General features: G+C 46.2%; 1 protein-coding gene across 1 annotated transcript in view; it reads left to right on the plus strand.

Annotated features, from left to right (window-relative positions):
* The window catches only part of LOC124028733 (chromosome transmission fidelity protein 18 homolog), a gene marked incomplete at both ends in the record, with an annotated part of 29,867 nt that extends 3,780 nt beyond the window's left edge, over nucleotides 1-26,087 (plus strand). The window contains 5 exons of the mRNA XM_046340712.1: nucleotides 1,413-1,486; nucleotides 1,573-1,636; nucleotides 4,719-4,868; nucleotides 25,220-25,350; nucleotides 25,943-26,087. Of these exons, the coding sequence (XP_046196668.1) occupies nucleotides 1,413-1,486; nucleotides 1,573-1,636; nucleotides 4,719-4,868; nucleotides 25,220-25,350; nucleotides 25,943-26,087 (564 nt within the window). The remainder of the gene's footprint in view (nucleotides 1-1,412; nucleotides 1,487-1,572; nucleotides 1,637-4,718; nucleotides 4,869-25,219; nucleotides 25,351-25,942) is intronic.
* Nucleotides 26,088-26,655: the final 568 nt, after the last annotated feature.

Here is a 26,655-nt window from a genome sequence, read left to right on the forward strand (position 1 = left end):
TGTCTCTCTGTCTCCCTCCTCCTCCTCTCTCTGTCTCTCTGTCTCCTCCTCCTCCTCTCTCTCTCTCTCTGTCTCCCTCCTCCTCCCTCTCTCTCTCTCTGTCTCCCCTCCTCCTCTCTTTCTGTCTCTCTGTCTCCTCCTCCTCCTCTCTGTCTCCCTCCTCCTCCCTCTCTGTCTCTCTGTCTCCTCCTCCTCCTCTCTGTCTCTCTGTCTCCTCCTCCTCCCTCTCTGTCTCTCTCTCTGTCTCCCTCCTCCTCCCTCTCTCTCTCTCTCTCTGTCTCCCTCCTCCTCCCTCTCTCTCTCTCTCTCTGTCTCCTCTCCTCCTCCCTCTCTCTCTCTCTGTCTCCCCTCCTCCTCCTCTCTCTCTCTCTCTCTGTCTCCCTCCTCCTCCCTCTCTGTCTCTCTGTCTCCCTCCTCCTCCCCTCTCTGTCTCTCTCCCTCCTCCTCCCTCCCTAATCTCTCTCTCTCTGTCTCCCTCCCTCACTCCCCCTCTCTCTCTCTGTCTCCCTCCCTCCTCCCTCTCTGTCTCTCTGTCTCCCTCCTCCTCCTCCCTCTGTCTCTCTGTCTCCCTCCTCCTCCTCCTCTGTCTCTCTGTCTCCCTCCTCCTCCCTCTCTCTCTCTGTCTCCCTCTCTCCTCCTCCTCTCTCTCTGTCTCCCTAAAAATCTCCTCCCTCCTCCTCCTGTCTCCCTGTCCTCCTCCTCCTCTCTGTCCTCTCTGTCTCCCTCCTCCTCCCTCTCTGTCTCCCTCCTCCTCCTCTCTGTTTCCTCCTCCTCTCTCTGTCTCCCTCCTCCTCCCTCTGTCTCCCTCCTCCTCCCTCTCTGTTTCCCTCCTCCTCTCTCTGTCTCCCTCCTCCTCCCTCTCTGTCTCTCTGTCTCCCTCCTCCTCCTCCCTCTCTGTCTCCCTCCTCCTCCCTCTCTGTCTCTCTGTCTCTCTGTTTCCCTCCATCTGTCTCTATGTGTATGAGATGTAGTCTGGATAATGTGTATCCTGGTAGATGTGTTCCAGATTACTTTTTAAATTGAGAAATCTAATCAGAGAACATGTTGCTATTGGGACCTAACCTCTATTAATATCCCTCTCCCTCCTCGATCTCTCTCTGTCCCTCCTCCTCCTCGATCTCTCTCTTTGTCCTCTCTCTCTCTGTCCCTCCTCCCTCCTCGATCTCTCCTCTCTCTCTGTCTCTCTATAATATGATCTCTCTTTATCTCTCCCTCCTATAATCTCTCTCTCTCTCTCTCTCTGTGTCCTCCTCCTCCCTCCTCGATCTCTCTGTCCCTCCTCCTCCTCAACCTCTCTCTCTGTCTCTCTTTCTCTCTTTCTCTCTCTGTCCCTCCTCCCTCCTCTCGATCTCTCTCTCTCTCTCTCTGTCTCTCTCTCTCTTTCTCCCTCCTCGATCTCTCTCTGTTCCCAGGGTCTCTATGATAACTTCCTGTCTATGCGTGTGAAGGACCACGATCTTGGCAGAGTGTGTCAGGCTCTGGATTGGTTGGGCTTCTCAGACGGGTTGACCCAGGCCATGCTGCAAGGACAAAACTTCTCTCTGCTGCGATACCAGCCCTTCCTCCCCGCAGCTTTCCACTTCCTGTTTGCTCACACACACGTCCCCCCATCAACTACCCCCACAGCCAGTACGAGGTACACACACAAAACCTGGGCTTAGATAGAATGTGGTGTTCCTCTGGGTTCTATTCTAGGAATAGATAGAATGTGGTGTTCCTCAGGGTTCTATTCTAGGAATAGATAGAATGTGGTGTTCCTCAGGGTTCTATTCTAGGAAAAGATAGAATGTGGTGTTCCTCAGGGTTCTATTCTAGGAATAGATAGAATGTGGTGTTCCTCAGGGTTCTATTCTACCAATAGATAGAATGTGGTGTTCCTCAGGGTTCTATTCTAGGAAAAGATAGAATGTGGTGTTCCTCAGGGTTCTATTCTATAAATAGATAGAATGTGGTGTTCCTCAGGGTTATATTCTAGGAATAGATAGATAGAATGTGGTGTTCCTCAGGGTTCTATTCTAGGAATAGATAGATAGAATGTGGTGTTCCTCTGGGTTCTATTCTAGGAATAGATAGATAGAATGTGGTGTTCCTCTGGGTTCTATTCTAGGAATAGATAGATAGAATGTGGTGTTCCTCTGGGTTCTATTCTAGGAATAGATAGATAGAATGTGGTGTTCCTCAGGGTTCTATTCTAGGAATAGATAGATAGAATGGTGTTCCTCTGGGTTCTATTCTAGGAATAGATAGATAGAATGTGGTGTTCCTCTGGGTTCTATTCTAGGAATAGATAGATAGAATGTGGTGTTCCTCTGGGTTCTATTCTAGGAATAGATAGATAGAATGTGGTGTTCCTCAGGGTTATATTCTAGGAATAGATAGATAGAATGTGGTGTTCCTCTGGGTTATATTCTAGGAATAGATAGATAGAATGTGGTGTTCCTCTGGGTTCTATTCTAGGAATAGATAGATAGAATGTGGTGTTCCTCAGGGTTATATTCTAGAAATACATATAATGTAGTGTTCCTCAGGGTTTATTCTAGATCCTCTGTTATTTCAGCCATAGCTCTCTAATAATTTATCGTCCCTTTCTCTTCCCCCTTCTCTCCTCTCTTCCCCTTCTCTCCTCTCTACCACCTCTCACCACTATCTTCCCCCTTCTCTCCTCTCCCCCTTCTCTCCTCTCCCCCTTCTCTCCTCTCCCCCTTCTCTCCTCTCCCCTTCTCTCCCTCTCCCCCTTCTCTCCCTCTCCCCTTCTCTCCTCTCCCCCTTCTCTCCTCTCCCCCTCTCCTCTCCCCCTTCTCTCTTTCCCCTCTCCTCTCTTTCCCCTCTCCTCTCTTTCCCCTCTCCTCTCTTCCCCCTTCTCTTCCCCCTCTCTCCTCTTCACCCCCTCTCCTCTCCTCTCTTCCCCCTTCTCTCCTCTCCTCTCTTCCCCCTCTCTCCTTTCCTCTTCCCCTCTCTCCTCTTCACCCCTCTCTCCTCTCTTCCCCTTCTCTCCTCTCTCCCTCCTCTCTCTCCTCTCTACCTCCTCTCACCACTATCTTCCCCCTTCTCTCCTTCCCTCTCTCCTCTTCCCTCTCTCTCTCTCCTCTCTCCTCTCTTCCCCCTTCTCTCCTCTCCTCTCTTACCCCTCTCTCCTCTCTTACCCCTCTCTCCTCTCTTACCCCCTCTCCTCTCTTTCCCCTCTCTCCTCTCTTTCCCCCTTCTCTCTTTCCCCCTTCTCTCTTTCCCCTCTCTCCTCTTCACCCTCTCTCCTCTCCTTCTCTCTCCTCTTCACCCTCTCTCCTCTCCTCTCTTCCCCCATCTCTCCTCTCTTCCCCATCTCTCCTCTCTTCCCGCTTCTCTCTTACCCCTTTCTCCTCTTCCCCCTCTCTCCTCTCCTCTCTTCCCCCTTCTCTCTTCCCCCTCTCTCCCCTCCTCTCCTCTCTTCCCCCTTCTCTCTTTCCCCTCTCCTCTCTTTCCCCTCTCCTCTTTTCCCCTCTCCTCTCTTTCCCTCTCTCCTCCTCTCTTTCCCCTCTCCCTCTTTCCCCTCTCCTCTCTTTCCCCTCTCCTCTCTTTCCCCTCTCCTCTCTTTCCCCTCCCCTCTCTTTCCCCTCTCCTCTCTTTCCCCTCTCCTCTCTTTCCCCCTCTCCTCTCTTTCCCCTCTCCTCTCTTTCCCTCTCCTCTCTTTCCCCTCTCCTCTCTTTCCCCTCTCCTCCTCTTTCCCCTCTCTCCTCTCTTTCCCCTCTCCTCTCTTTCCCCCTCTCCTCTCTTCCTCCCTTCTCTTTCCCTTCTCTCCTCTCTTTCCCCCCTCTCCTCTCTTCCCTCTCTTCTCTCCTTTCCCCTCTTTCCCCTCTCTCCCCTCTCCTCTCTTCCCCCTTCTCTCCCCTCTCCTCTCTTTCCCTCTCCTCTCTTCCTCCTCTTCTCCCCCTTTCCCTCCTCTCTTTCCCTCTCCTCTCTTCCCTCTCCTCTCTTTCCCCCTCTCTCCTCTCTCTTTCCCCCCTCTCCTCTCTTTCCCCTCTCTCTCTCTCTTCCCCTCTCCTCTCTTCCCCCTCTCTTTTCCCCTCTCCTCTTTCCCCCTCTCCTCTCTTCCCCCTTCTCTTTCCTCTCCTCTCTCTTTCCCCTTCTCTCCTCTCCTCTCTTTCCCCTCTCTCTCTCTTTCCCCTCTCCTCTCTTTCCCCTCTCCTCTCTTTCCCCCTCTCCTCTCTTTCCCCTCTCTCCCTCTCTTCCCCCTCTCTCCTCTCTTTCCCTCTCTCCTCTCTTTCCCTCTCAGGACTCTCTTTCCCCTCTCCTCTCTTTCCCCTCTCTCCTCTCTTTCCCTCTCTCCTCTCTTTCCCCTCTCTCTCTTTCCCCTCTCTCCTCTCTTTCCCTCTCTCTCTCTTTCCTCTCTCCTCTCTTTCCCTCTCTCCTCTGTTTCCCCTCTCTCCTCTCTTCCCCTCTCTCTCTTTCCCCTCTCCTCTCTTTCCTCCTCTTTCTCCTCCTCTCCTCTCTTTCCTCCCCACCTCTTTCTCTCCTCTCTTTCCCCTCTCTTTCTGTCCTCCTCTCTTTTCCCCTCTCTCCTCTGGATTCCCCCCCTCTCTCCCTCTCTTTCCCCTCTCTCCTCTCTTTCCCCTCTCTCCTCTCTTTCCCCTCTCTCCTCTCTTTCCCCTCTCTCCTCTCTTTCCCCTCTCTCCTCTCTTTCCCCTCTCTCCTCTCTTTCCCCTTCTCTCCTCTCCTCTCCTCTCTTCCCCCTCTCTCTCCAGGCTCTAACTAAGACCTCAGCCAGCAGGAACGCTCTGGCGGCCATGTTATCTGAAGTCCCAGCATGCATCAGGACTAGAGTCAGTGAGCTTAGTCTCAGTCTGGACATCCTGTCCCTCCTGCTGGATATTATCTGTCCTAAACTACGACCTGTAGGTACACACACACACACAGACACACACACACACACACACACACACACACACACACACACACACACACACACACACACACACACACACACACACACACACACACACACACACACACACACACACACACACACACACACACACAGACACAGACACAGACACAGACACACACACACACAGACACACACACAGAGACACAGACGCACACTGGATATTATCTGTCCTAAACTATGACCTGTAGGGACACACACTGGATATTATCTGTCCTAAACTATGACCTGTAGGGACACACACTGGATATTATCTGTCCTAAACTATGACCTGTAGGGACACACACTGGATATTATCTGTCCTAAACTATGACCTGTAGGGACACACACTGGATATTATCTGTCCTAAACTATGACCTGTAGGGACACACACTGGATATTATCTGTCCTAAACTATGACCTGTAGGGACACACACTGGATATTATCTGTCCTAAACTATGACCTGTAGGGACACACACTGGATATTATCTGTCCTAAACTATGACCTGTAGGGACACACACTGGATATTATCTGTCCTAAACTATGACCTGTAGGGACACACACACTGGATATTATCTGTCCTAAACTATGACCTGTAGGGACACACACTGGATATTATCTGTCCTAAACTATGACCTGTAGGGACACACACTGGATATTATCTGTCCTAAACTATGACCTGTAGATACACACACTGGATATTATCTGTCCTAAACTATGACCTGTAGGGACACACTGGATATTATCTGTCCTAAACTATGACCTGTAGGGACACACACACACACTGGATATTATCTGTCCTAAACTATGACCTGTAGGGACACACACTGGATATTATCTGTCCCAAACTATGACCTGTAGGGACACACACTGGATATTATCTGTCCTAAACTACGACCTGTAGGGACACACACACACTGGATATTATCTGTCCTAAACTATGACCTGTAGGGACACACACTGGATATTATCTGTCCTAAACTACGACCTGTAGACACACACACTGGATATTATCTGTCCTAAACTATGACCTGTAGGGACACACACTGGATATTATCTGTCCTAAACTATGACCTGTAGATACACACACTGGATATTATCTGTCCTAAACTATGACCTGTAGGGACACACACACTGGATATTATCTGTCCTAAACTATGACCTGTAGGGACACACACTGGATATTATCTGTCCTAAACTATGACCTGTAGGGACACACACACTGGATATTATCTGTCCTAAACTATGACCTGTAGACACACACACTGGATATTATCTGTCCTAAACTACGACCTGTAGACACACACTGGATATTATCTGTCCTAAACTATGACCTGTAGGGACACACACTGGATATTATCTGTCCTAAACTATGACCTGTAGGGACACACACTGGATATTATCTGTCCTAAACTATGACCTGTAGGGACACACACTGGATAGTATCTGTCCTAAACTATGACCTGTAGGGACACACACTGGATATTATCTGTCCTAAACTATGACCTGTAGATACACACACACTGGATATTATCTGTCCTAAACTATGACCTGTAGGGACACACACTGGATAGTATCTGTCCTAAACTACGACCTGTAGGGACACACACACACTGGATATTATCTGTCCTAAACTATGACCTGTAGACACACACTGGATATTATCTGTCCTAAACTATGACCTGTAGGGACACACACACACACACTGGATATTATCTGTCCTAAACTATGACCTGTAGGGACACACACTGGATATTATCTGTCCTAAACTATGACCTGTAGGGACACACACACTGGATAGTATCTGTCCTAAACTATGACCTGTAGACACACACTGGATATTATCTGTCCTAAACTATGACCTGTAGGGACACACACTGGATATTATCTGTCCTAAACTATGACCTGTAGGGACACACACTGGATATTATCTGTCCTAAACTATGACCTGTAGGGACACACACTGGATATTATCTGTCCTAAACTATGACCTGTAGGGACACACACTGGATATTATCTGTCCAAACTATGACCTGTAGGGACACACACTGGATATTATCTGTCCTAAACTATGACCTGTAGGGACACACACTGGATATTATCTGTCCTAAACTATGACCTGTAGGGACACACACACTGGATATTATCTGTCCTAAACTATGACCTGTAGGGACACACTGGATATTATCTGTCCTAAACTATGACCTGTAGGGACACACACTGGATATTATCTGTCCTAAACTATGACCTGTAGGGACACACACTGGATATTATCTGTCCTAAACTATGACCTGTAGGGACACACACACTGGATATTATCTGTCCTAAACTATGACCTGTAGGGACACACACTGGATATTATCTGTCCTAAACTATGACCTGTAGGGACACACACTGGATATTATCTGTCCTAAACTATGACCTGTAGGTACACACACTGGATATTATCTGTCCTAAACTATGACCTGTAGGGACACACACTGGATATTATCTGTCCTAAACTATGACCTGTAGGGACACACACACACTGGATATTATCTGTCCTAAACTATGACCTGTAGGGACACACACTGGATATTATCTGTCCCAAACTATGACCTGTAGGGACACACACTGGATATTATCTGTCCTAAACTATGACCTGTAGGGACACACACACTGGATAGTATCTGTCCTAAACTATGACCTGTAGGGACACACACTGGATATTATCTGTCCTAAACTACGACCTGTAGACACACACACTGGATATTATCTGTCCTAAACTATGACCTGTAGGGACACACACTGGATATTATCTGTCCTAAACTATGACCTGTAGATACACACACTGGATATTATCTGTCCTAAACTATGACCTGTAGGGACACACACACTGGATATTATCTGTCCTAAACTATGACCTGTAGGGACACACACTGGATATTATCTGTCCTAAACTATGACCTGTAGGGACACACACACTGGATATTATCTGTCCTAAACTATGACCTGTAGACACACACACTGGATATTATCTGTCCTAAACTACGACCTGTAGACACACACTGGATATTATTTGTCCTAAACTATGACCTGTAGACACACACTGGATATTATCTGTCCTAAACTATGACCTGTAGGGACACACACTGGATATTATCTGTCCTAAACTATGACCTGTAGGGACACACACTGGATAGTATCTGTCCTAAACTATGACCTGTAGGGACACACACTGGATATTATCTGTCCTAAACTATGACCTGTAGATACACACACACTGGATATTATCTGTCCTAAACTATGACCTGTAGGGACACACACTGGATAGTATCTGTCCTAAACTACGACCTGTAGGGACACACACACACTGGATATTATCTGTCCTAAACTATGACCTGTAGACACACACTGGATATTATCTGTCCTAAACTATGACCTGTAGGGACACACACACACACACTGGATATTATCTGTCCTAAACTATGACCTGTAGGGACACACACTGGATATTATCTGTCCTAAACTATGACCTGTAGGGACACACACACTGGATAGTATCTGTCCTAAACTATGACCTGTAGACACACACTGGATATTATCTGTCCTAAACTATGACCTGTAGGGACACACACTGGATAGTATCTGTCCCAAACTACGACCTGTAGGGACACACACTGGATATTATCTGTCCTAAACTATGACCTGTAGGGACACACACTGGATATTATCTGTCCCAAACTATGACCTGTAGGGACACACACACACACTGGATATTATCTGTCCTAAACTATGACCTGTAGGGACACACACTGGATAGTATCTGTCCTAAACTATGACCTGTAGGGACACACACTGGATATTATCTGTCCTAAACTATGACCTGTAGGGACACACACTGGATATTATCTGTCCTAAACTATGACCTGTAGGGACACACACTGGATATTATCTGTCCTAAACTATGACCTGTAGGTACACACACTGGATATTATCTGTCCTAAAACGACCTGTAGGGACACACACTGGATATTATCTGTCCTAAACTATGACCTGTAGGGACACACACTGGATATTATCTGTCCTAAACTATGACCTGTAGGGACACACACGGGATATTATCTGTCCTAAACTATGACCTGTAGGGACACACACTGGGTATTATCTGTCCTAAACTATGACCTGTAGGGACACACACTGGATATTATCTGTCCTAAACTACGACCTGTAGGGACACACACTGGATATTATCTGTCCTAAACTATGACCTGTAGGTACACACACTGGATATTATCTGTCCTAACCTATGACCTGTAGATACACACACTGGATATTATCTGTCCCAAACTACGACCTGTAGGGACACACACTGGATATTATCTGTCCCAAACTACGACCTGTAGGGACACACACTGGATATTATCTGTCCTAAACTACGACCTGTAGGGACACACACACTGGATAGTATCTGTCCTAAACTATGATCTGTAGATACACACACTGGATAGTATCTGTCCTAAACTATGACCTGTAGGGACACACACTGGATATTATCTGTCCTAAACTACGACCTGTAGGGACACACACTGGATATTATCTGTCCTAAACTATGACCTGTAGGACACACACTGGATATTATCTGTCCTAAACTATGACCTGTAGGGACACACACTGGATATTATCTGTCCTAAACTATGACCTGTAGGGACACACACACTGGATATTATCTGTCCTAAACTATGACCTGTAGGGACACACACTGGATATTATCTGTCCTAAACTATGATCTGTAGATACACACACTGGATATTATCTGTCCTAAACTATGACCTGTAGGGACACACACTGGATATTATCTGTCCTAAACTATGACCTGTAGGGACACACACACTGGATATTATCTGTCCTAAACTATGACCTGTAGGGACACACACTGGATATTATCTGTCCTAAACTATGACCTGTAGGTACACACACACACACTGGATATTATCTGTCCTAAACTATGACCTGTAGGGACACACACACACACACACACACACACACACACACACACACACACACACACACACACACACACACACACACACACACACACACACACACACACACACACACACTGGATATTATCTGTCCTAAACTATGACCTGTAGGTACACACACACACACACACACACACACACACACACACACACACACACACACACACACACACACACACACACACACACACACTGGATATTATCTGTCCTAAACTATGACCTGTAGGGACACACACACACACACACACACACACACACACACACACACACTGGATATTATCTGTCCTAAACTACGACCTGTAGGGACACACACTGGATAGTATCTGTCCTAAACTATGACCTGTAGGTACACACACACACACACACACACACACACACACACACACACACACACACACACACACACACACACACACACACACACACACACACACACACACACACACTGGATATTATCTGTCCTAAACTATGACCTGTAGGGACACACACTGGATATTATCTGTCCTAAACTATGACCTGTAGGGACACACACTGGATATTATCTGTCCTAAACTATGACCTGTAGGGACACACACTGGATATTATCTGTCCTAAACTATGACCTGTAGGGACACACACTGGATATTATCTGTCCTAAACTATGACCTGTAGGGACACACACTGGATATTATCTGTCCTAAACTATGACCTGTAGGGACACACACTGGATATTATCTGTCCTAAACTATGACCTGTAGGGACACACACACACTGGATAGTATCTGTCCTAAACTACGACCTGTAGGGACACACACTGGATATTATCTGTCCCAAACTATGACCTGTAGGGACACACACACACTGGATAGTATCTGTCCTAAACTATGACCTGTAGGGACACACACTGGATATTATCTGTCCTAAACTATGACCTGTAGGGACACACACTGGATATTATCTGTCCTAAACTATGACCTGTAGGGACACACACACTGGATAGTATCTGTCCTAAACTACGACCTGTAGGGACACACACTGGATATTATCTGTCCCAAACTATGACCTGTAGGGACACACACACACTGGATATTATCTGTCCTAAACTATGACCTGTAGATACACACACTGGATATTATCTGTCCCAAACTATGACCTGTAGGTACACACACACACTGGATATTATCTGTCCTAAACTACGACCTGTAGGGACACACACTGGATATTATCTGTCCTAAACTACGACCTGTAGGGACACACACTGGATATTATCTGTCCTAAACTATGACCTGTAGGGACACACACTGGATATTATCTGTCCTAAACTATGACCTGTAGGGACACACACTGGATATTATCTGTCCTAAACTATGACCTGTAGGGACACACACTGGATAGTATCTGTCCTAAACTATGACCTGTAGGGACACACACTGGATATTATCTGTCCCAAACTACGACCTGTAGGGACACACACTGGATATTATCTGTCCTAAACTACGACCTGTAGGGACACACACTGGATATTATCTGTCCCAAACTATGACCTGTAGGGACACACACGGGATATTATCTGTCCTAAACTATGACCTGTAGACACACACACTGGATAGTATCTGTCCTAAACTACGACCTGTAGGGACACACACTGGATATTATCTGTCCTAAACTATGACCTATAGGGACACACACTGGATATTATCTGTCCTAAACTATGACCTGTAGGGACACACACTGGATATTATCTGTCCTAAACTATGACCTGTAGGGACACACACACTGGATATTATCTGTCCTAAACTATGACCTGTAGGGACACACACACTGGATATTATCTGTCCTAAACTATGACCTGTAGGGACACACACTGGATATTATCTGTCCCAAACTACGACCTGTAGGGACACACACTGGATATTATCTGTCCCAAACTATGACCTGTAGGGACACACACTGGATATTATCTGTCCTAAACTACGACCTGTAGGGACACACACTGGATATTATCTGTCCTAAACTACGACCTGTAGGGACACACACACACTGGATATTATCTGTCCTAAACTATGACCTGTAGGGACACACACTGGATATTATCTGTCCTAAACTACGACCTGTAGGGACACACACTGGATATTATCTGTCCTAAACTATGACCTGTAGGGACACACACTGGATATTATCTGTCCTAAACTATGACCTGTAGGTACACACACACACACTGGATATTATCTGTCCTAAACTACGACCTGTAGGGACACACACTGGATATTATCTGTCCTAAACTATGACCTGTAGGGACACACACTGGATATTATCTGTCCCAAACTATGACCTGTAGGGACACACACTGGATATTATCTGTCCCAAACTATGACCTGTAGGGACACACACACACTGGATATTATCTGTCCTAAACTATGACCTGTAGGGACACACACTGGATATTATCTGTCCTAAACTATGACCTGTAGGTACACACACTGGATATTATCTGTCCTAAACTATGACCTGTAGGGACACACACACTGGATATTATCTGTCCTAACCTATGACCTGTAGGGACACACACTGGATATTATCTGTCCTAAACTATGACCTGTAGGGACACACACTGGATATTATCTGTCCTAACCTATGACCTGTAGGGACACACACTGGATATTATCTGTCCTAAACTACGACCTGTAGGGACACACACTGGATATTATCTGTCCTAAACTATGACCTGTAGGGACACACACTGGATAGTATCTGTCCTAACCTATGACCTGTAGGGACACACACTGGATATTATCTGTCCTAAACTATGACCTGTAGGGACACACACTGGATATTATCTGTCCTAAACTATGACCTGTAGGGACACACACTGGATATTATCTGTCCTAAACTATGACCTGTAGGTACACACACTGGATATTATCTGTCCTAAACTATGACCTGTAGGGACACACACACTGGATATTATATGTCCTAAACTACGACCTGTAGGGACACACACACTGGATATTATCTGTCCTAAACTATGACCTGTAGGGACACACACTGGATATTATCTGTCCTAAACTACGACCTGTAGGGACACACACTGGATATTATCTGTCCCAAACTATGACCTGTAGGGACACACACTGGATATTATCTGTCCTAAACTACGACCTGTAGGGACACACACTGGATATTATCTGTCCTAACCTATGACCTGTAGATACACACACTGGATATTATCTGTCCCAAACTACGACCTGTAGGGACACACACTGGATATTATCTGTCCCAAACTACGACCTGTAGGGACACACACTGGATATTATCTGTCCTAAACTACGACCTGTAGGGACACACACACACTGGATAGTATCTGTCCTAAACTATGATCTGTAGATACACACACTGGATAGTATCTGTCCTAAACTATGACCTGTAGGGACACACACTGGATATTATCTGTCCTAAACTACGACCTGTAGGGACACACACTGGATATTATCTGTCCTAAACTATGACCTGTAGGGACACACACTGGATATTATCTGTCCTAAACTATGACCTGTAGGGACACACACTGGATATTATCTGTCCTAAACTATGACCTGTAGGGACACACACACTGGATATTATCTGTCCTAAACTATGACCTGTAGGGACACACACTGGATATTATCTGTCCTAAACTATGACCTGTAGGGACACACACTGGATATTATCTGTCCTAAACTATGATCTGTAGATACACACACTGGATATTATCTGTCCTAAACTATGACCTGTAGGGACACACACTGGATATTATCTGTCCTAAACTACGACCTGTAGGGACACACACTGGATATTATCTGTCCTAAACTATGACCTGTAGGGACACACACTGGATATTATCTGTCCTAAACTATGACCTGTAGGTACACACACACACACTGGATATTATCTGTCCTAAACTATGACCTGTAGGGACACACACACACACACACACACACACACACACACACACACACACACACACACACACACACACACACACACACACTGGATATTATCTGTCCTAAACTATGACCTGTAGGTACACACACACACACACACACACACACACACACACACACACACACACACACACACTGGATATTATCTGTCCTAAACTATGACCTGTAGGGACACACACACACACACACACACACACACACACACACACACACACACACACTGGATATTATCTGTCCTAAACTACGACCTGTAGGGACACACACTGGATAGTATCTGTCCTAAACTATGACCTGTAGGTACACACACACACACACACACACACACACACACACACACACACACACACACACACACACACACACACACACACACACACACACACACACACACACACACACACACACACTGGATATTATCTGTCCTAAACTATGACCTGTAGGGACACACACTGGATATTATCTGTCCTAAACTATGACCTGTAGGGACACACACTGGATATTATCTGTCCTAAACTATGACCTGTAGGGACACACACTGGATATTATCTGTCCTAAACTATGACCTGTAGGGACACACACTGGATATTATCTGTCCTAAACTATGACCTGTAGACACACACACTGGATATTATCTGTCCTAAACTATGACCTGTAGGGACACACACTGGATATTATCTGTCCTAAACTATGACCTGTAGGGACACACACACACTGGATAGTATCTGTCCTAAACTACGACCTGTAGGGACACACTGGATATTATCTGTCCCAAACTATGACCTGTAGGGACACACACACACTGGATAGTATCTGTCCTAAACTATGACCTGTAGGGACACACACTGGATATTATCTGTCCTAAACTATGACCTGTAGGGACACACACTGGATATTATCTGTCCTAAACTATGACCTGTAGGGACACACACACACTGGATAGTATCTGTCCTAAACTATGACCTGTAGGGACATACACACACTGGATATTATCTGTCCCAAACTATGACCTGTAGGTACACACACACACTGGATATTATCTGTCCTAAACTACGACCTGTAGGGACACACACTGGATATTATCTGTCCTAAACTATGACCTGTAGGGACACACACACTGGATATTATCTGTCCTAAACTATGACCTGTAGGGACACACACTGGATATTATCTGTCCCAAACTACGACCTGTAGACACACACACTGGATATTATCTGTCCCAAACTATGACCTGTAGGGACACACACTGGATATTATCTGTCCTAACCTATGACCTGTAGGGACACACACTGGATATTATCTGTCCTAAACTACGACCTGTAGGGACACACACTGGATATTATCTGTCCTAAACTATGACCTGTAGGGACACACACTGGATATTATCTGTCCTAAACTATGACCTGTAGGGACACACACTGGATATTATCTGTCCTAAACTATGACCTGTAGGGACACACACTGGATAGTATCTGTCCTAAACTATGACCTGTAGGGACACACACTGGATATTATCTGTCCCAAACTACGACCTGTAGGGACACACACTGGATATTATCTGTCCTAAACTACGACCTGTAGGGACACACACTGGATATTATCTGTCCCAAACTATGACCTGTAGGGACACACACGGGATATTATCTGTCCTAAACTATGACCTGTAGACACACACACTGGATAGTATCTGTCCTAAACTACGACCTGTAGGGACACACACTGGATATTATCTGTCCTAAACTATGACCTGTAGGGACACACACTGGATATTATCTGTCCTAAACTATGACCTGTAGGGACACACACACTGGATATTATCTGTCCTAAACTATGACCTGTAGGTACACACACACACTGGATATTATCTGTCCTAAACTATGACCTGTAGGGACACACACACACACACACACACACACACACACACACACACACACACACACACACACACACACACACACACACACACACACACACACACACACACTGGATATTATCTGTCCTAAACTATGACCTGTAGGGACACACACACACACACACACACACACACACACACACACACACACACACACACACACACACACACACACACACTGGATATTATCTGTCCTAAACTATGACCTGTAGGGACACACACACACACACACACACACACACACACACACACACACACACACACACACACACTGGATATTATCTGTCCTAAACTACGACCTGTAGGGACACACACTGGATAGTATCTGTCCTAAACTATGACCTGTAGGTACACACACACACACACACACACACACACACACACACACACACACACACACACACACACACACACACACACACACACACACACACACACACACACACACTGGATATTATCTGTCCTAAACTATGACCTGTAGGGACACACACTGGATATTATCTGTCCTAAACTATGACCTGTAGGGACACACACTGGATATTATCTGTCCTAAACTATGACCTGTAGGGACACACACTGGATATTATCTGTCCTAAACTATGACCTGTAGGGACACACACTGGATATTATCTGTCCTAAACTATGACCTGTAGACACACACACTGGATATTATCTGTCCTAAACTATGACCTGTAGGGACACACACTGGATATTATCTGTCCTAAACTATGACCTGTAGGGACACACACACACTGGATAGTATCTGTCCTAAACTACGACCTGTAGGGACACACACTGGATATTATCTGTCCCAAACTATGACCTGTAGGGACACACACACTGGATAGTATCTGTCCTAAACTATGACCTGTAGGGACACACACTGGATATTATCTGTCCTAAACTATGACCTGTAGGGACACACACTGGATATTATCTGTCCTAAACTATGACCTGTAGGGACACACACTGGATAGTATCTGTCCTAAACTACGACCTGTAGGGACACACACTGGATATTATCTGTCCTAAACTATGACCTGTAGGGACACACACACACTGGATATTATCTGTCCTAAACTATGACCTGTAGATACACACACTGGATATTATCTGTCCCAAACTATGACCTGTAGGTACACACACACACTGGATATTATCTGTCCTAAACTACGACCTGTAGGGACACACACTGGATATTATCTGTCCTAAACTATGACCTGTAGGGACACACACACTGGATATTATCTGTCCTAAACTATGACCTGTAGGGACACACACTGGATATTATCTGTCCCAAACTACGACCTGTAGACACACACACTGGATATTATCTGTCCCAAACTATGACCTGTAGGGACACACACTGGATATTATCTGTCCTAACCTATGACCTGTAGGGACACACACTGGATATTATCTGTCCTAAACTACGACCTGTAGGGACACACACTGGATATTATCTGTCCTAAACTATGACCTGTAGGGACACACACTGGATATTATCTGTCCTAAACTATGACCTGTAGGGACACACACTGGATATTATCTGTCCTAAACTATGACCTGTAGGGACACACACTGGATAGTATCTGTCCTAAACTATGACCTGTAGGGACACACACTGGATATTATCTGTCCCAAACTACGACCTGTAGGGACACACACTGGATATTATCTGTCCTAAACTACGACCTGTAGGGACACACACTGGATATTATCTGTCCCAAACTATGACCTGTAGGGACACACACGGGATATTATCTGTCCTAAACTATGACCTGTAGACACACACACTGGATAGTATCTGTCCTAAACTACGACCTGTAGGGACACACACTGGATATTATCTGTCCTAAACTATGACCTGTAGGGACACACACTGGATATTATCTGTCCTAAACTATGACCTGTAGGGACACACACACTGGATATTATCTGTCCTAAACTATGACCTGTAGGGACACACACACTGGATATTATCTGTCCTAAACTATGACCTGTAGGGACACACACTGGATATTATCTGTCCCAAACTACGACCTGTAGGGACACACACTGGATATTATCTGTCCCAAACTATGACCTGTAGGGACACACACTGGATATTATCTGTCCTAAACTACGACCTGTAGGGACACACACTGGATATTATCTGTCCTAAACTACGACCTGTAGGGACACACACACACTGGATATTATCTGTCCTAAACTATGACCTGTAGGGACACACACTGGATATTATCTGTCCTAAACTACGACCTGTAGGGACACACACTGGATATTATCTGTCCTAAACTACGACCTGTAGGGACACACACTGGATATTATCTGTCCTAAACTATGACCTGTAGGTACACACACACACACTGGATATTATCTGTCCTAAACTACGACCTGTAGGGACACACACTGGATATTATCTGTCCTAAACTATGACCTGTAGGGACACACACTGGATATTATCTGTCCCAAACTATGACCTGTAGGGACACACACTGGATATTATCTGTCCCAAACTATGACCTGTAGGGACACACACACACTGGATATTATCTGTCCTAAACTATGACCTGTAGGGACACACACTGGATATTATCTGTCCTAAACTATGACCTGTAGGTACACACACTGGATATTATCTGTCCCAAACTATGACCTGTAGACACACACACTGGATATTATCTGTCCTAAACTATGACCTGTAGGGACACACACACTGGATATTATCTGTCCTAACCTATGACCTGTAGGGACACACACTGGATATTATCTGTCCTAAACTATGACCTGTAGGGACACACACTGGATATTATCTGTCCTAACCTATGACCTGTAGGGACACACACTGGATATTATCTGTCCTAAACTATGACCTGTAGGGACACACACTGGATATTATCTGTCCTAACCTATGACCTGTAGGGACACACACTGGATATTATCTGTCCTAAACTATGACCTGTAGGGACACACACTGGATATTATCTGTCCTAAACTATGACCTGTAGGGACACACACTGGATATTATCTGTCCTAACCTATGACCTGTAGGGACACACACTGGATATTATCTGTCCTAAACTATGACCTGTAGGGACACACACTGGATATATCTGTCCTAAACTATGACCTGTAGGGACACACACACTGGATATTATCTGTCTAAACTATGACCTGTAGGGACACACACTGGATATTATCTGTCCTAAACTATGACCTGTAGGGACACACACTGGATTATCTGTCCTAAACTATGACCTGTAGGGACACACACTGGATATTATCTGTCCTAAACTATGACCTGTAGGGACACACACTGGATATTATCTGTCCTAAACTATGACCTGTAGGTACACACACTGGATATTATCTGTCCTAAACTACGACCTGTAGGTACACACACACACACTGGATATTATCTGTCCTAAACTATGACCTGTAGGGACACACACTGGATATTATCTGTCCCAAACTATGACCTGTAGGGACACACACTGGATATTATCTGTCCTAAACTACGACCTGTAGGTACACACACACACACTGGATATTATCTGTCCTAAACTATGACCTGTAGGGACACACACACACACACACAGACACACACACACACACACACACACACACACTGGATATTATCTGTCCTAAACTATGACCTGTAGGGACACACACTGGATATTATCTGTCCCAAACTATGACCTGTAGGGACACACACTGGATATTATCTGTCCTAAACTATGACCTGTAGGGACACACACTGGATATTATCTGTCCTAAACTACGACCTGTAGGGACACACACTGGATATTATCTGTCCTAAACTATGACCTGTAGGGACACACACTGGATAGTATCTGTCCTAACCTATGACCTGTAGGGACACACACTGGATATTATCTGTCTAAACTATGACCTGTAGGGACACACACTGGATATTATCTGTCCTAAACTATGACCTGTAGGTACACACTGGATATTATCTGTCCTAAACTATGACCTGTAGGGACACACACACTGGATATTATATGTCCTAAACTACGACCTGTAGGGACACACACACTGGATATTATCTGTCCTAAACTATGACCTGTAGGGACACACACTGGATATTATCTGTCCTAAACTACGACCTGTAGGGACACACACTGGATATTATCTGTCCCAAACTATGACCTGTAGGGACACACACTGGATATTATCTGTCCTAAACTACGACCTGTAGGGACACACACTGGATATTATCTGTCCTAAACTATGACCTGTAGGGACACACACTGGATATTATCTGTCCTAAACTATGACCTGTAGGTACACACACTGGATATTATCTGTCCTAAACTATGACCTGTAGGGACACACACTGGATATTATCTGTCCTAAACTATGACCTGTAGGGACACACACTGGATATTATCTGTCCTAAACTATGACCTGTAGGGACACACACACTGGATATTATCTGTCCTAAACTACGACCTGTAGGGACACACACACACGGGATATTATCTGTCCTAAACTACGACCTGTAGGGACACACACTGGATAGTATCTGTCCTAAACTATGACCTGTAGGGACACACACTGGATAGTATCTGTCCTAAACTATGACCTGTTGTTGTTGTCCTGGCCCCACATGGCCAGGTCTCTAACCTCTTCCCTATAGGCTGTCTCATCGTTGTCGGTAATCAGGCCTAGCACTGTTGTCATCTGCAAACTTAATGATGGTGTTGGAGTCTGGCCTGGCTGTGCAGTCATGAGTGAACAGGGAGTACAGGAGGGGAATGAGCACGCACCCCTGAGGGGCCCCCGTGTTGGGGATCAGCGTGGCGGATGTGTTGTTACCTACCCTCACCACCTGGGGGCGGGCTGTCAGGAAGTCCAGGATCCAGTTGCAGAGGGAGGTGTTTAGTCCCAGGGTCCTTAGCTTATTGATGAGCTTTGAGGGCACTAAGGTGTTGAACGCTGAGCTGTAGTCGATGAATAGCATTCTCACATAATGTTCCTTTTGTCCAGTTAGGAAAGGGCAGTGTGGAGTGCTATAGAGACTGTGTCATCTGTGTATCTGTTGGGGCGGTATGCGAAGTGGAGCGGGTGTAGGGTTCCCGGGAGGATGGTGTTGTGAGCCACGACCAGCCTTTCAGAGCACTTCATTGCCTACAGGCGTGAGTGCCACAGGTAATCAATTAGCCAGCTTACCTTTACTTTCTTTGGCACAGGGACTATGGTGGTCTGCTTGAAACAAGTAGCTATTACACGCAGTCAGGGAAGAGGTTGAGAACGTCAGTGAAGGCACTTGCCAGTTGGTTCAGGCTCTGAGTACTCGTCCTGGTAATCCGTCTGAATGTTGACCTGTTTGGAGGTCTTGTTCACGTAGGCTACCGAGAGCTTTATCACACAGTCATCCAGAACAGCTGGTGCTGTCGTGCATGCTTCAGTGTTGCTTGCCTCGAAGCGAGCATAAAGGCATTTAGGTCGTCAGGTCGCGTCACTGGGCAGCTCCGGCTCGGTCTCCCTTTGTAGTCCGTAATAGGTTGTGTCACTGGGCAGCTCCGGCTCGGTCTCCCTTGTAGTCCGTAATAGGTCGTGTCACTGGGCAGCCCCCGCTCGGTCTCCCTTTGTAGTCTTGTTTATGGCCTTATACAGCTGGTTGAGAGGTCTTAGTACCAGCATCATGTTTATGGTCTTATACAGCTGGTTGAGAGGTCTCAGTGCCAGCATCAGTCTTGTTTATGGTCTTATACAGCTGGTTGAGAGGTCTCAGTGCCAGCATCATGTTTATGGTCTTATACAGCTGGTTGAGAGGTCTCAGTACCAGCATCAGTCTTGTTCATGGCCTTATACAGCTGGTTGAGAGGTCTCAGTACCAGCATCATGTTTATGGCCTTATACAGCTGGTTGAGAGGTCTCAGTACCAGCATCAGTCTTGTTTATGGTCTTATACAGCTGGTTGAAGGTCTCAGTACCAGCATCATGTTTATGGCCTTATACAGCTGGTTGAGAGGTCTTAGTGCCAGCATCATGTTTATGGCCTTATACAGCTGGTTGAGAGGTCTCAGTACCAGCATCATGTTTATGGCCTTATACAGCTGGTTGAGAGGTCTCAGTGCCAGCATCAGTCTTGTTCATGGTCTTATACAGCTGGTTGAGAGGTCTCAGTACCAGCATCATGTTTATGGCCTTATACAGCTGGTTGAGAGGTCTCAGTGCTAGCATCATGTTTATGGCCTTATACAGCTGGTTGAGAGGTCTCAGTGCCAGCATCAGTCTTGTTTATGGTCTTATACAGCTGGTTGAGAGGACTTAGTGCCAGCATCAGTCTTATTTATGGCCTTATACAGCTGGTTGAGAGGTCTCAGTACCAGCATCAGTCTTGTTTATGGCCTTATACAGCTGGTTGAGAGGTCTCAGTACCAGCATCATGTTTATGGCCTTATACAGCTGGTTGAGAGGTCTTAGTGCCAGCATCATGTTTATGGTCTTATACAGCTGGTTGAGAGGTCTTAGTGCCAGCATCATGTTTATGGTCTTATACAGCTGGTTGAGAGGTCTCAGTGCCAGCATCAGTCTTGTTTATGGTCTTATACAGCTGTGGTTGAGAGGTCTTAGTGCCAGCATCATGTTTATGGTCTTATACAGCTGGTTGAGAGGTCTCAGTGCCAGCATCAGTCTTGTTTATGGCCTTATACAGCTGGTTGAGAGGTCTTAGTGCCAGCATCATGTTTATGGTCTTATACAGCTGGTTGAGAGGTCTTAGTGCCAGCATCATGTTTATGGTCTTATACAGCTGGTTGAGAGATGACATGGGTGCCAGCATCATGTTTATGGTCTTATACAGCTGGTTGAGAGGTCTTAGTGCCAGCATCAGTCTTGTTTATGGCCTTATACAGCTGGTTGAGAGGTCTTAGTGCCAGCATCATGTTTATGGTCTTATACAGCTGGTTGGTCTTAGTGCCAGCATCAGTCTTGTTTATGGTCTTATACAGCTGGTTGAGAGGTCTTAGTGCCAGCATCATGTTTATGGTCTTATACAGCTGGTTGAGAGGTCTTAGTGCCAGCATCATGTTTATGGCCTTATACAGCTGGTTGAGAGGTCTTAGTGCCAGCATCATGTTTATGGTCTTATACAGCTGGTTGAGAGGTCTTAGTGCCAGCATCATGTTTATGGTCTTATACAGCTGGTTGAGAGGTCTTAGTGCCAGCATCATGTTTATGGCCTTATACAGCTGATTGAGAGGTCTCAGTGCCAGCATCAGTCTTGTTCATGGCCTTATACAGCTGGTTGAGAGGTCTCAGTACCAGCATCATGTTTATGGCCTTATACAGCTGGTTGAGAGGTCTTAGTGCCAGCATCATGTTTATGGCCTTATACAGCTGGTTGAGAGGTCTCAGTACCAGCATCATGTTTATGGTCTTATACAGCTGGTTGAGAGGTCTCAGTACCAGCATCAGTCTTGTTCATGGCCTTATACAGCTGGTTGAGAGGTCTCAGTACCAGCATCATGTTTATGGCCTTATACAGCTGGTTGAGAGGTCTCAGTACCAGCATCATGTTTATGGCCTTATACAGCTGGTTGAGAGGTCTCAGTACCAGCATCATGTTTATGGTCTTATACAGCTGGTTGAGAGGTCTCAGTACCAGCATCAGTCTTGTTCATGGCCTTATACAGCTGGTTGAGAGGTCTCAGTACCAGCATCATGTTTATGGCCTTATACAGCTGGTTGAGGTCTTAGTGCCAGCATCATGTTTATGGCCTTATACAGCTGGTTGAGAGGTCTTAGTGCCAGCATCATGTTTATGGCCTTATACAGCTGGTTGAGAGGTCTTAGTGCCAGCATCATGTTTATGGCCTTATACAGCTGGTTGAGAGGTCTCAGTGCCAGCATCAGTCTTGTTCATGGTCTTATACAGCTGGTTGAGAGGTCTCAGTACCAGCATCATGTTTATGGCCTTATACAGCTGGTTGAGAGGTCTCAGTGCTAGCATCATGTTTATGGCCTTATACAGCTGGTTGAGAGGTCTCAGTGCCAGCATCAGTCTTGTTTATGGTCTTATACAGCTGGTTGAGAGGACTTAGTGCCAGCATCAGTCTTATTTATGGCCTTATACAGCTGGTTGAGAGGTCTCAGTACCAGCATCAGTCTTGTTTATGGCCTTATACAGCTGGCTGGAGAGGTCTCAGTGCCAGCATCAGTCTTGTTTATGGTCTTATACAGCTGGTTGAGAGGTCTTAGTGCCAGCATCATGTTTATGGTCTTATACAGCTGGTTGAGAGGTCTCAGTGCCAGCATCAGTCTTGTTTATGGCCTTATACAGCTGTTGAGGTCTTAGTGCCAGCATCATGTTTTATGGTCTTATACAGCTGGTTGAGAGGTCTTAGTGCCAGCATCATGTTTATGGTCTTATACAGCTGTGGTTGAGAGGTCTTAGTGCCAGCATCATGTTTATGGTCTTATACAGCTGGTTGAGAGGTCTTAGTGCCAGCATCAGTCTTGTTTATGGCCTTATACAGCTGGTTGAGAGGTCTCCAGTACCAGCATCAGTCTTGTTCATGGCCTTATACAGCTGGTTGAGAGGTCTTAGTGCCAGCATCATGTTTATGGCCTTATACAGCTGGTTGAGAGGTCTTAGTACCAGCATCAGTCTTGTTTATGGCCTTATACAGCTGGTTGAGAGGTCTCAGTGCCAGCATCATGTTTATGGCCTTATACAGCTGGTTGAGAGGTCTTAGTGCCAGCATCAGTCTTGTTTATGGTCTTATACAGCTGGTTGAGAGGTCTTAAAGCCAGCATCATGTTTATGGTCTATACAGCTGGTTGAGAGGTCTCAGTGCCAGCATCAGTCTTGTTTATGGCCTTATACAGCTGGTTGAGAGGTCTTAGTACCAGCATCATGTTTATGGTTCCATACAGCTGGTTGAGAGGTCTCAGGCACCAGCATCATGTTTATGGTCTTATACAGCTGGTTGAGAGGTCTCAGTACCAGCATCATGTTTATGGCCTTATACAGCTGGCTTTGAGAGGTCTCAGTACCAGCATCACATGTTTATGGTCTTATACAGCTGGCTAGTCTCAGTACCAGCATCATGTTTATGGCCTTATACAGCTGGTTGAGAGGTCTCAGTACCAGCATCATGTTTATGGCCTTATACAGCTGGTTGAGAGGTCTCAGTACCAGCATCATGTTTATGGTCTGTTCAGGGGGGGTCAGGTGTTGAATAACAGGTGTTTCTGTGTCCAGGTGAACCCCCAACTGTTCAGGGGGGGGGGGTCAGGTGTTGAATAACAGGTGTTTCTGTGTCCAGGTGAACCCCCAACTGTTCAGGGGGGGGGTCAGGTGTTGAATAACAGGTGTTTCTGTGTCCAGGTGAACCCCCAACTGTTCAGGGGGGGGTCAGGTGTTGAATAACAGGTGTTTCTGTGTCCAGGTGAACCCCCAACTGTTCAGCGACAGAGAGAAACAGCAGCTGGTTGATCTGATTCACACCATGATCTCCTACAACCTGTCCTACAGACAGGACAGAACGCCTGATGGCCAATATGTTTACGTTCTGGAGCCGTGAGTCTCACACACACACACACACACGAACACGAACACGAACACACACACACACACACACGAACACACACACACACACAGAGGGAAACAGCAGCTGGTTGATCTGATTCACACCATGATCTCCTACAACCTGTCCTACAGACAGGACAGAACGCCTGATGGCCATGTGTGTGTGTGTCTGACCGTGTGTGTGTGTGTCTGACCGTGTGTTTGTGTCTCTGTGTTTGTGTCTCTGTGTGTGTGTGTCTGACCGTGTGTGTCTGACCGTGTGTGTGTGTGTGTCTGACCGTGTGTGTGTGTGTCTGACCGTGTGTGTGTGTCTGACCGTGTGTGTGTGTCTGACCGTGTGTGTGTGTCTGACCGTGTGTGTGTGTCTGACCGTGTGTGTGTGTCTCTGTGTGTGTGTGTCTCTGTGTGTGTGTGTCTCTGTGTGTGTGTGTCTGACCGTGTGTGTGTGTGTCTGACCGTGTGTGTATCTGACCGTGTGTGTGTGTGTGTCTGACCGTGTGTGTGTGTGTGTCTGACCGTGTGTGTGTCTGACCGTGTGTGTGTGTGTCTGACCGTGTGTGTGTGTGTCTCTGTGTGTGTGTAGGCGTGTGGAGCAGGTGGTCTGTTTCCCAGGCTTGCCCCCCCACAGACAGCTGACCTACCAGACCAAACAGACGATCAGCAGAGAGATGGACCAGGAGAGGATGAGGAGAGCAGAGTCACTGATGCTGCTACGCAACCCACACACGGTCAGACACACACACACACACCCACACACGGACAGACATACACACACACCCACACACGGTCAGACACACTCACACGGTCAGACACACACAGTCAGACACACTCACACACACCCACACACGGTCAGACATACACACACACCCACACACGGTCAGACATACACACACGGTCAGACACACACAGTCAGACACACACACACACACACCCACACACGGTCAGACATACACACACACCCACACACGGTCAGACACACCCACACGGTCAAACACACACAGTCAGACACTCACACACACCGACACACGGTCAGACACACACGGTCAGACACACACGGTCAGACATACACACACACCCACACATGGTCACACACACTCACACGGTCAGACACACACGGTCAGACACACACGGTCAGACACACACGGTCAGACACACACACACCCACACACAGTCAGACATACACACACGGTCAGACACACACAGTCAGACACACACACACACACCCACACACGGTCAGACACACTCACACACACACACCCACACACGGTCAGACACACTCACACGGTCAGACACACA

Source organism: Oncorhynchus gorbuscha, unplaced genomic scaffold, assembly GCF_021184085.1.
Source record: "Oncorhynchus gorbuscha isolate QuinsamMale2020 ecotype Even-year unplaced genomic scaffold, OgorEven_v1.0 Un_scaffold_4753, whole genome shotgun sequence".
NCBI lineage: Eukaryota > Metazoa > Chordata > Actinopteri > Salmoniformes > Salmonidae > Oncorhynchus > Oncorhynchus gorbuscha.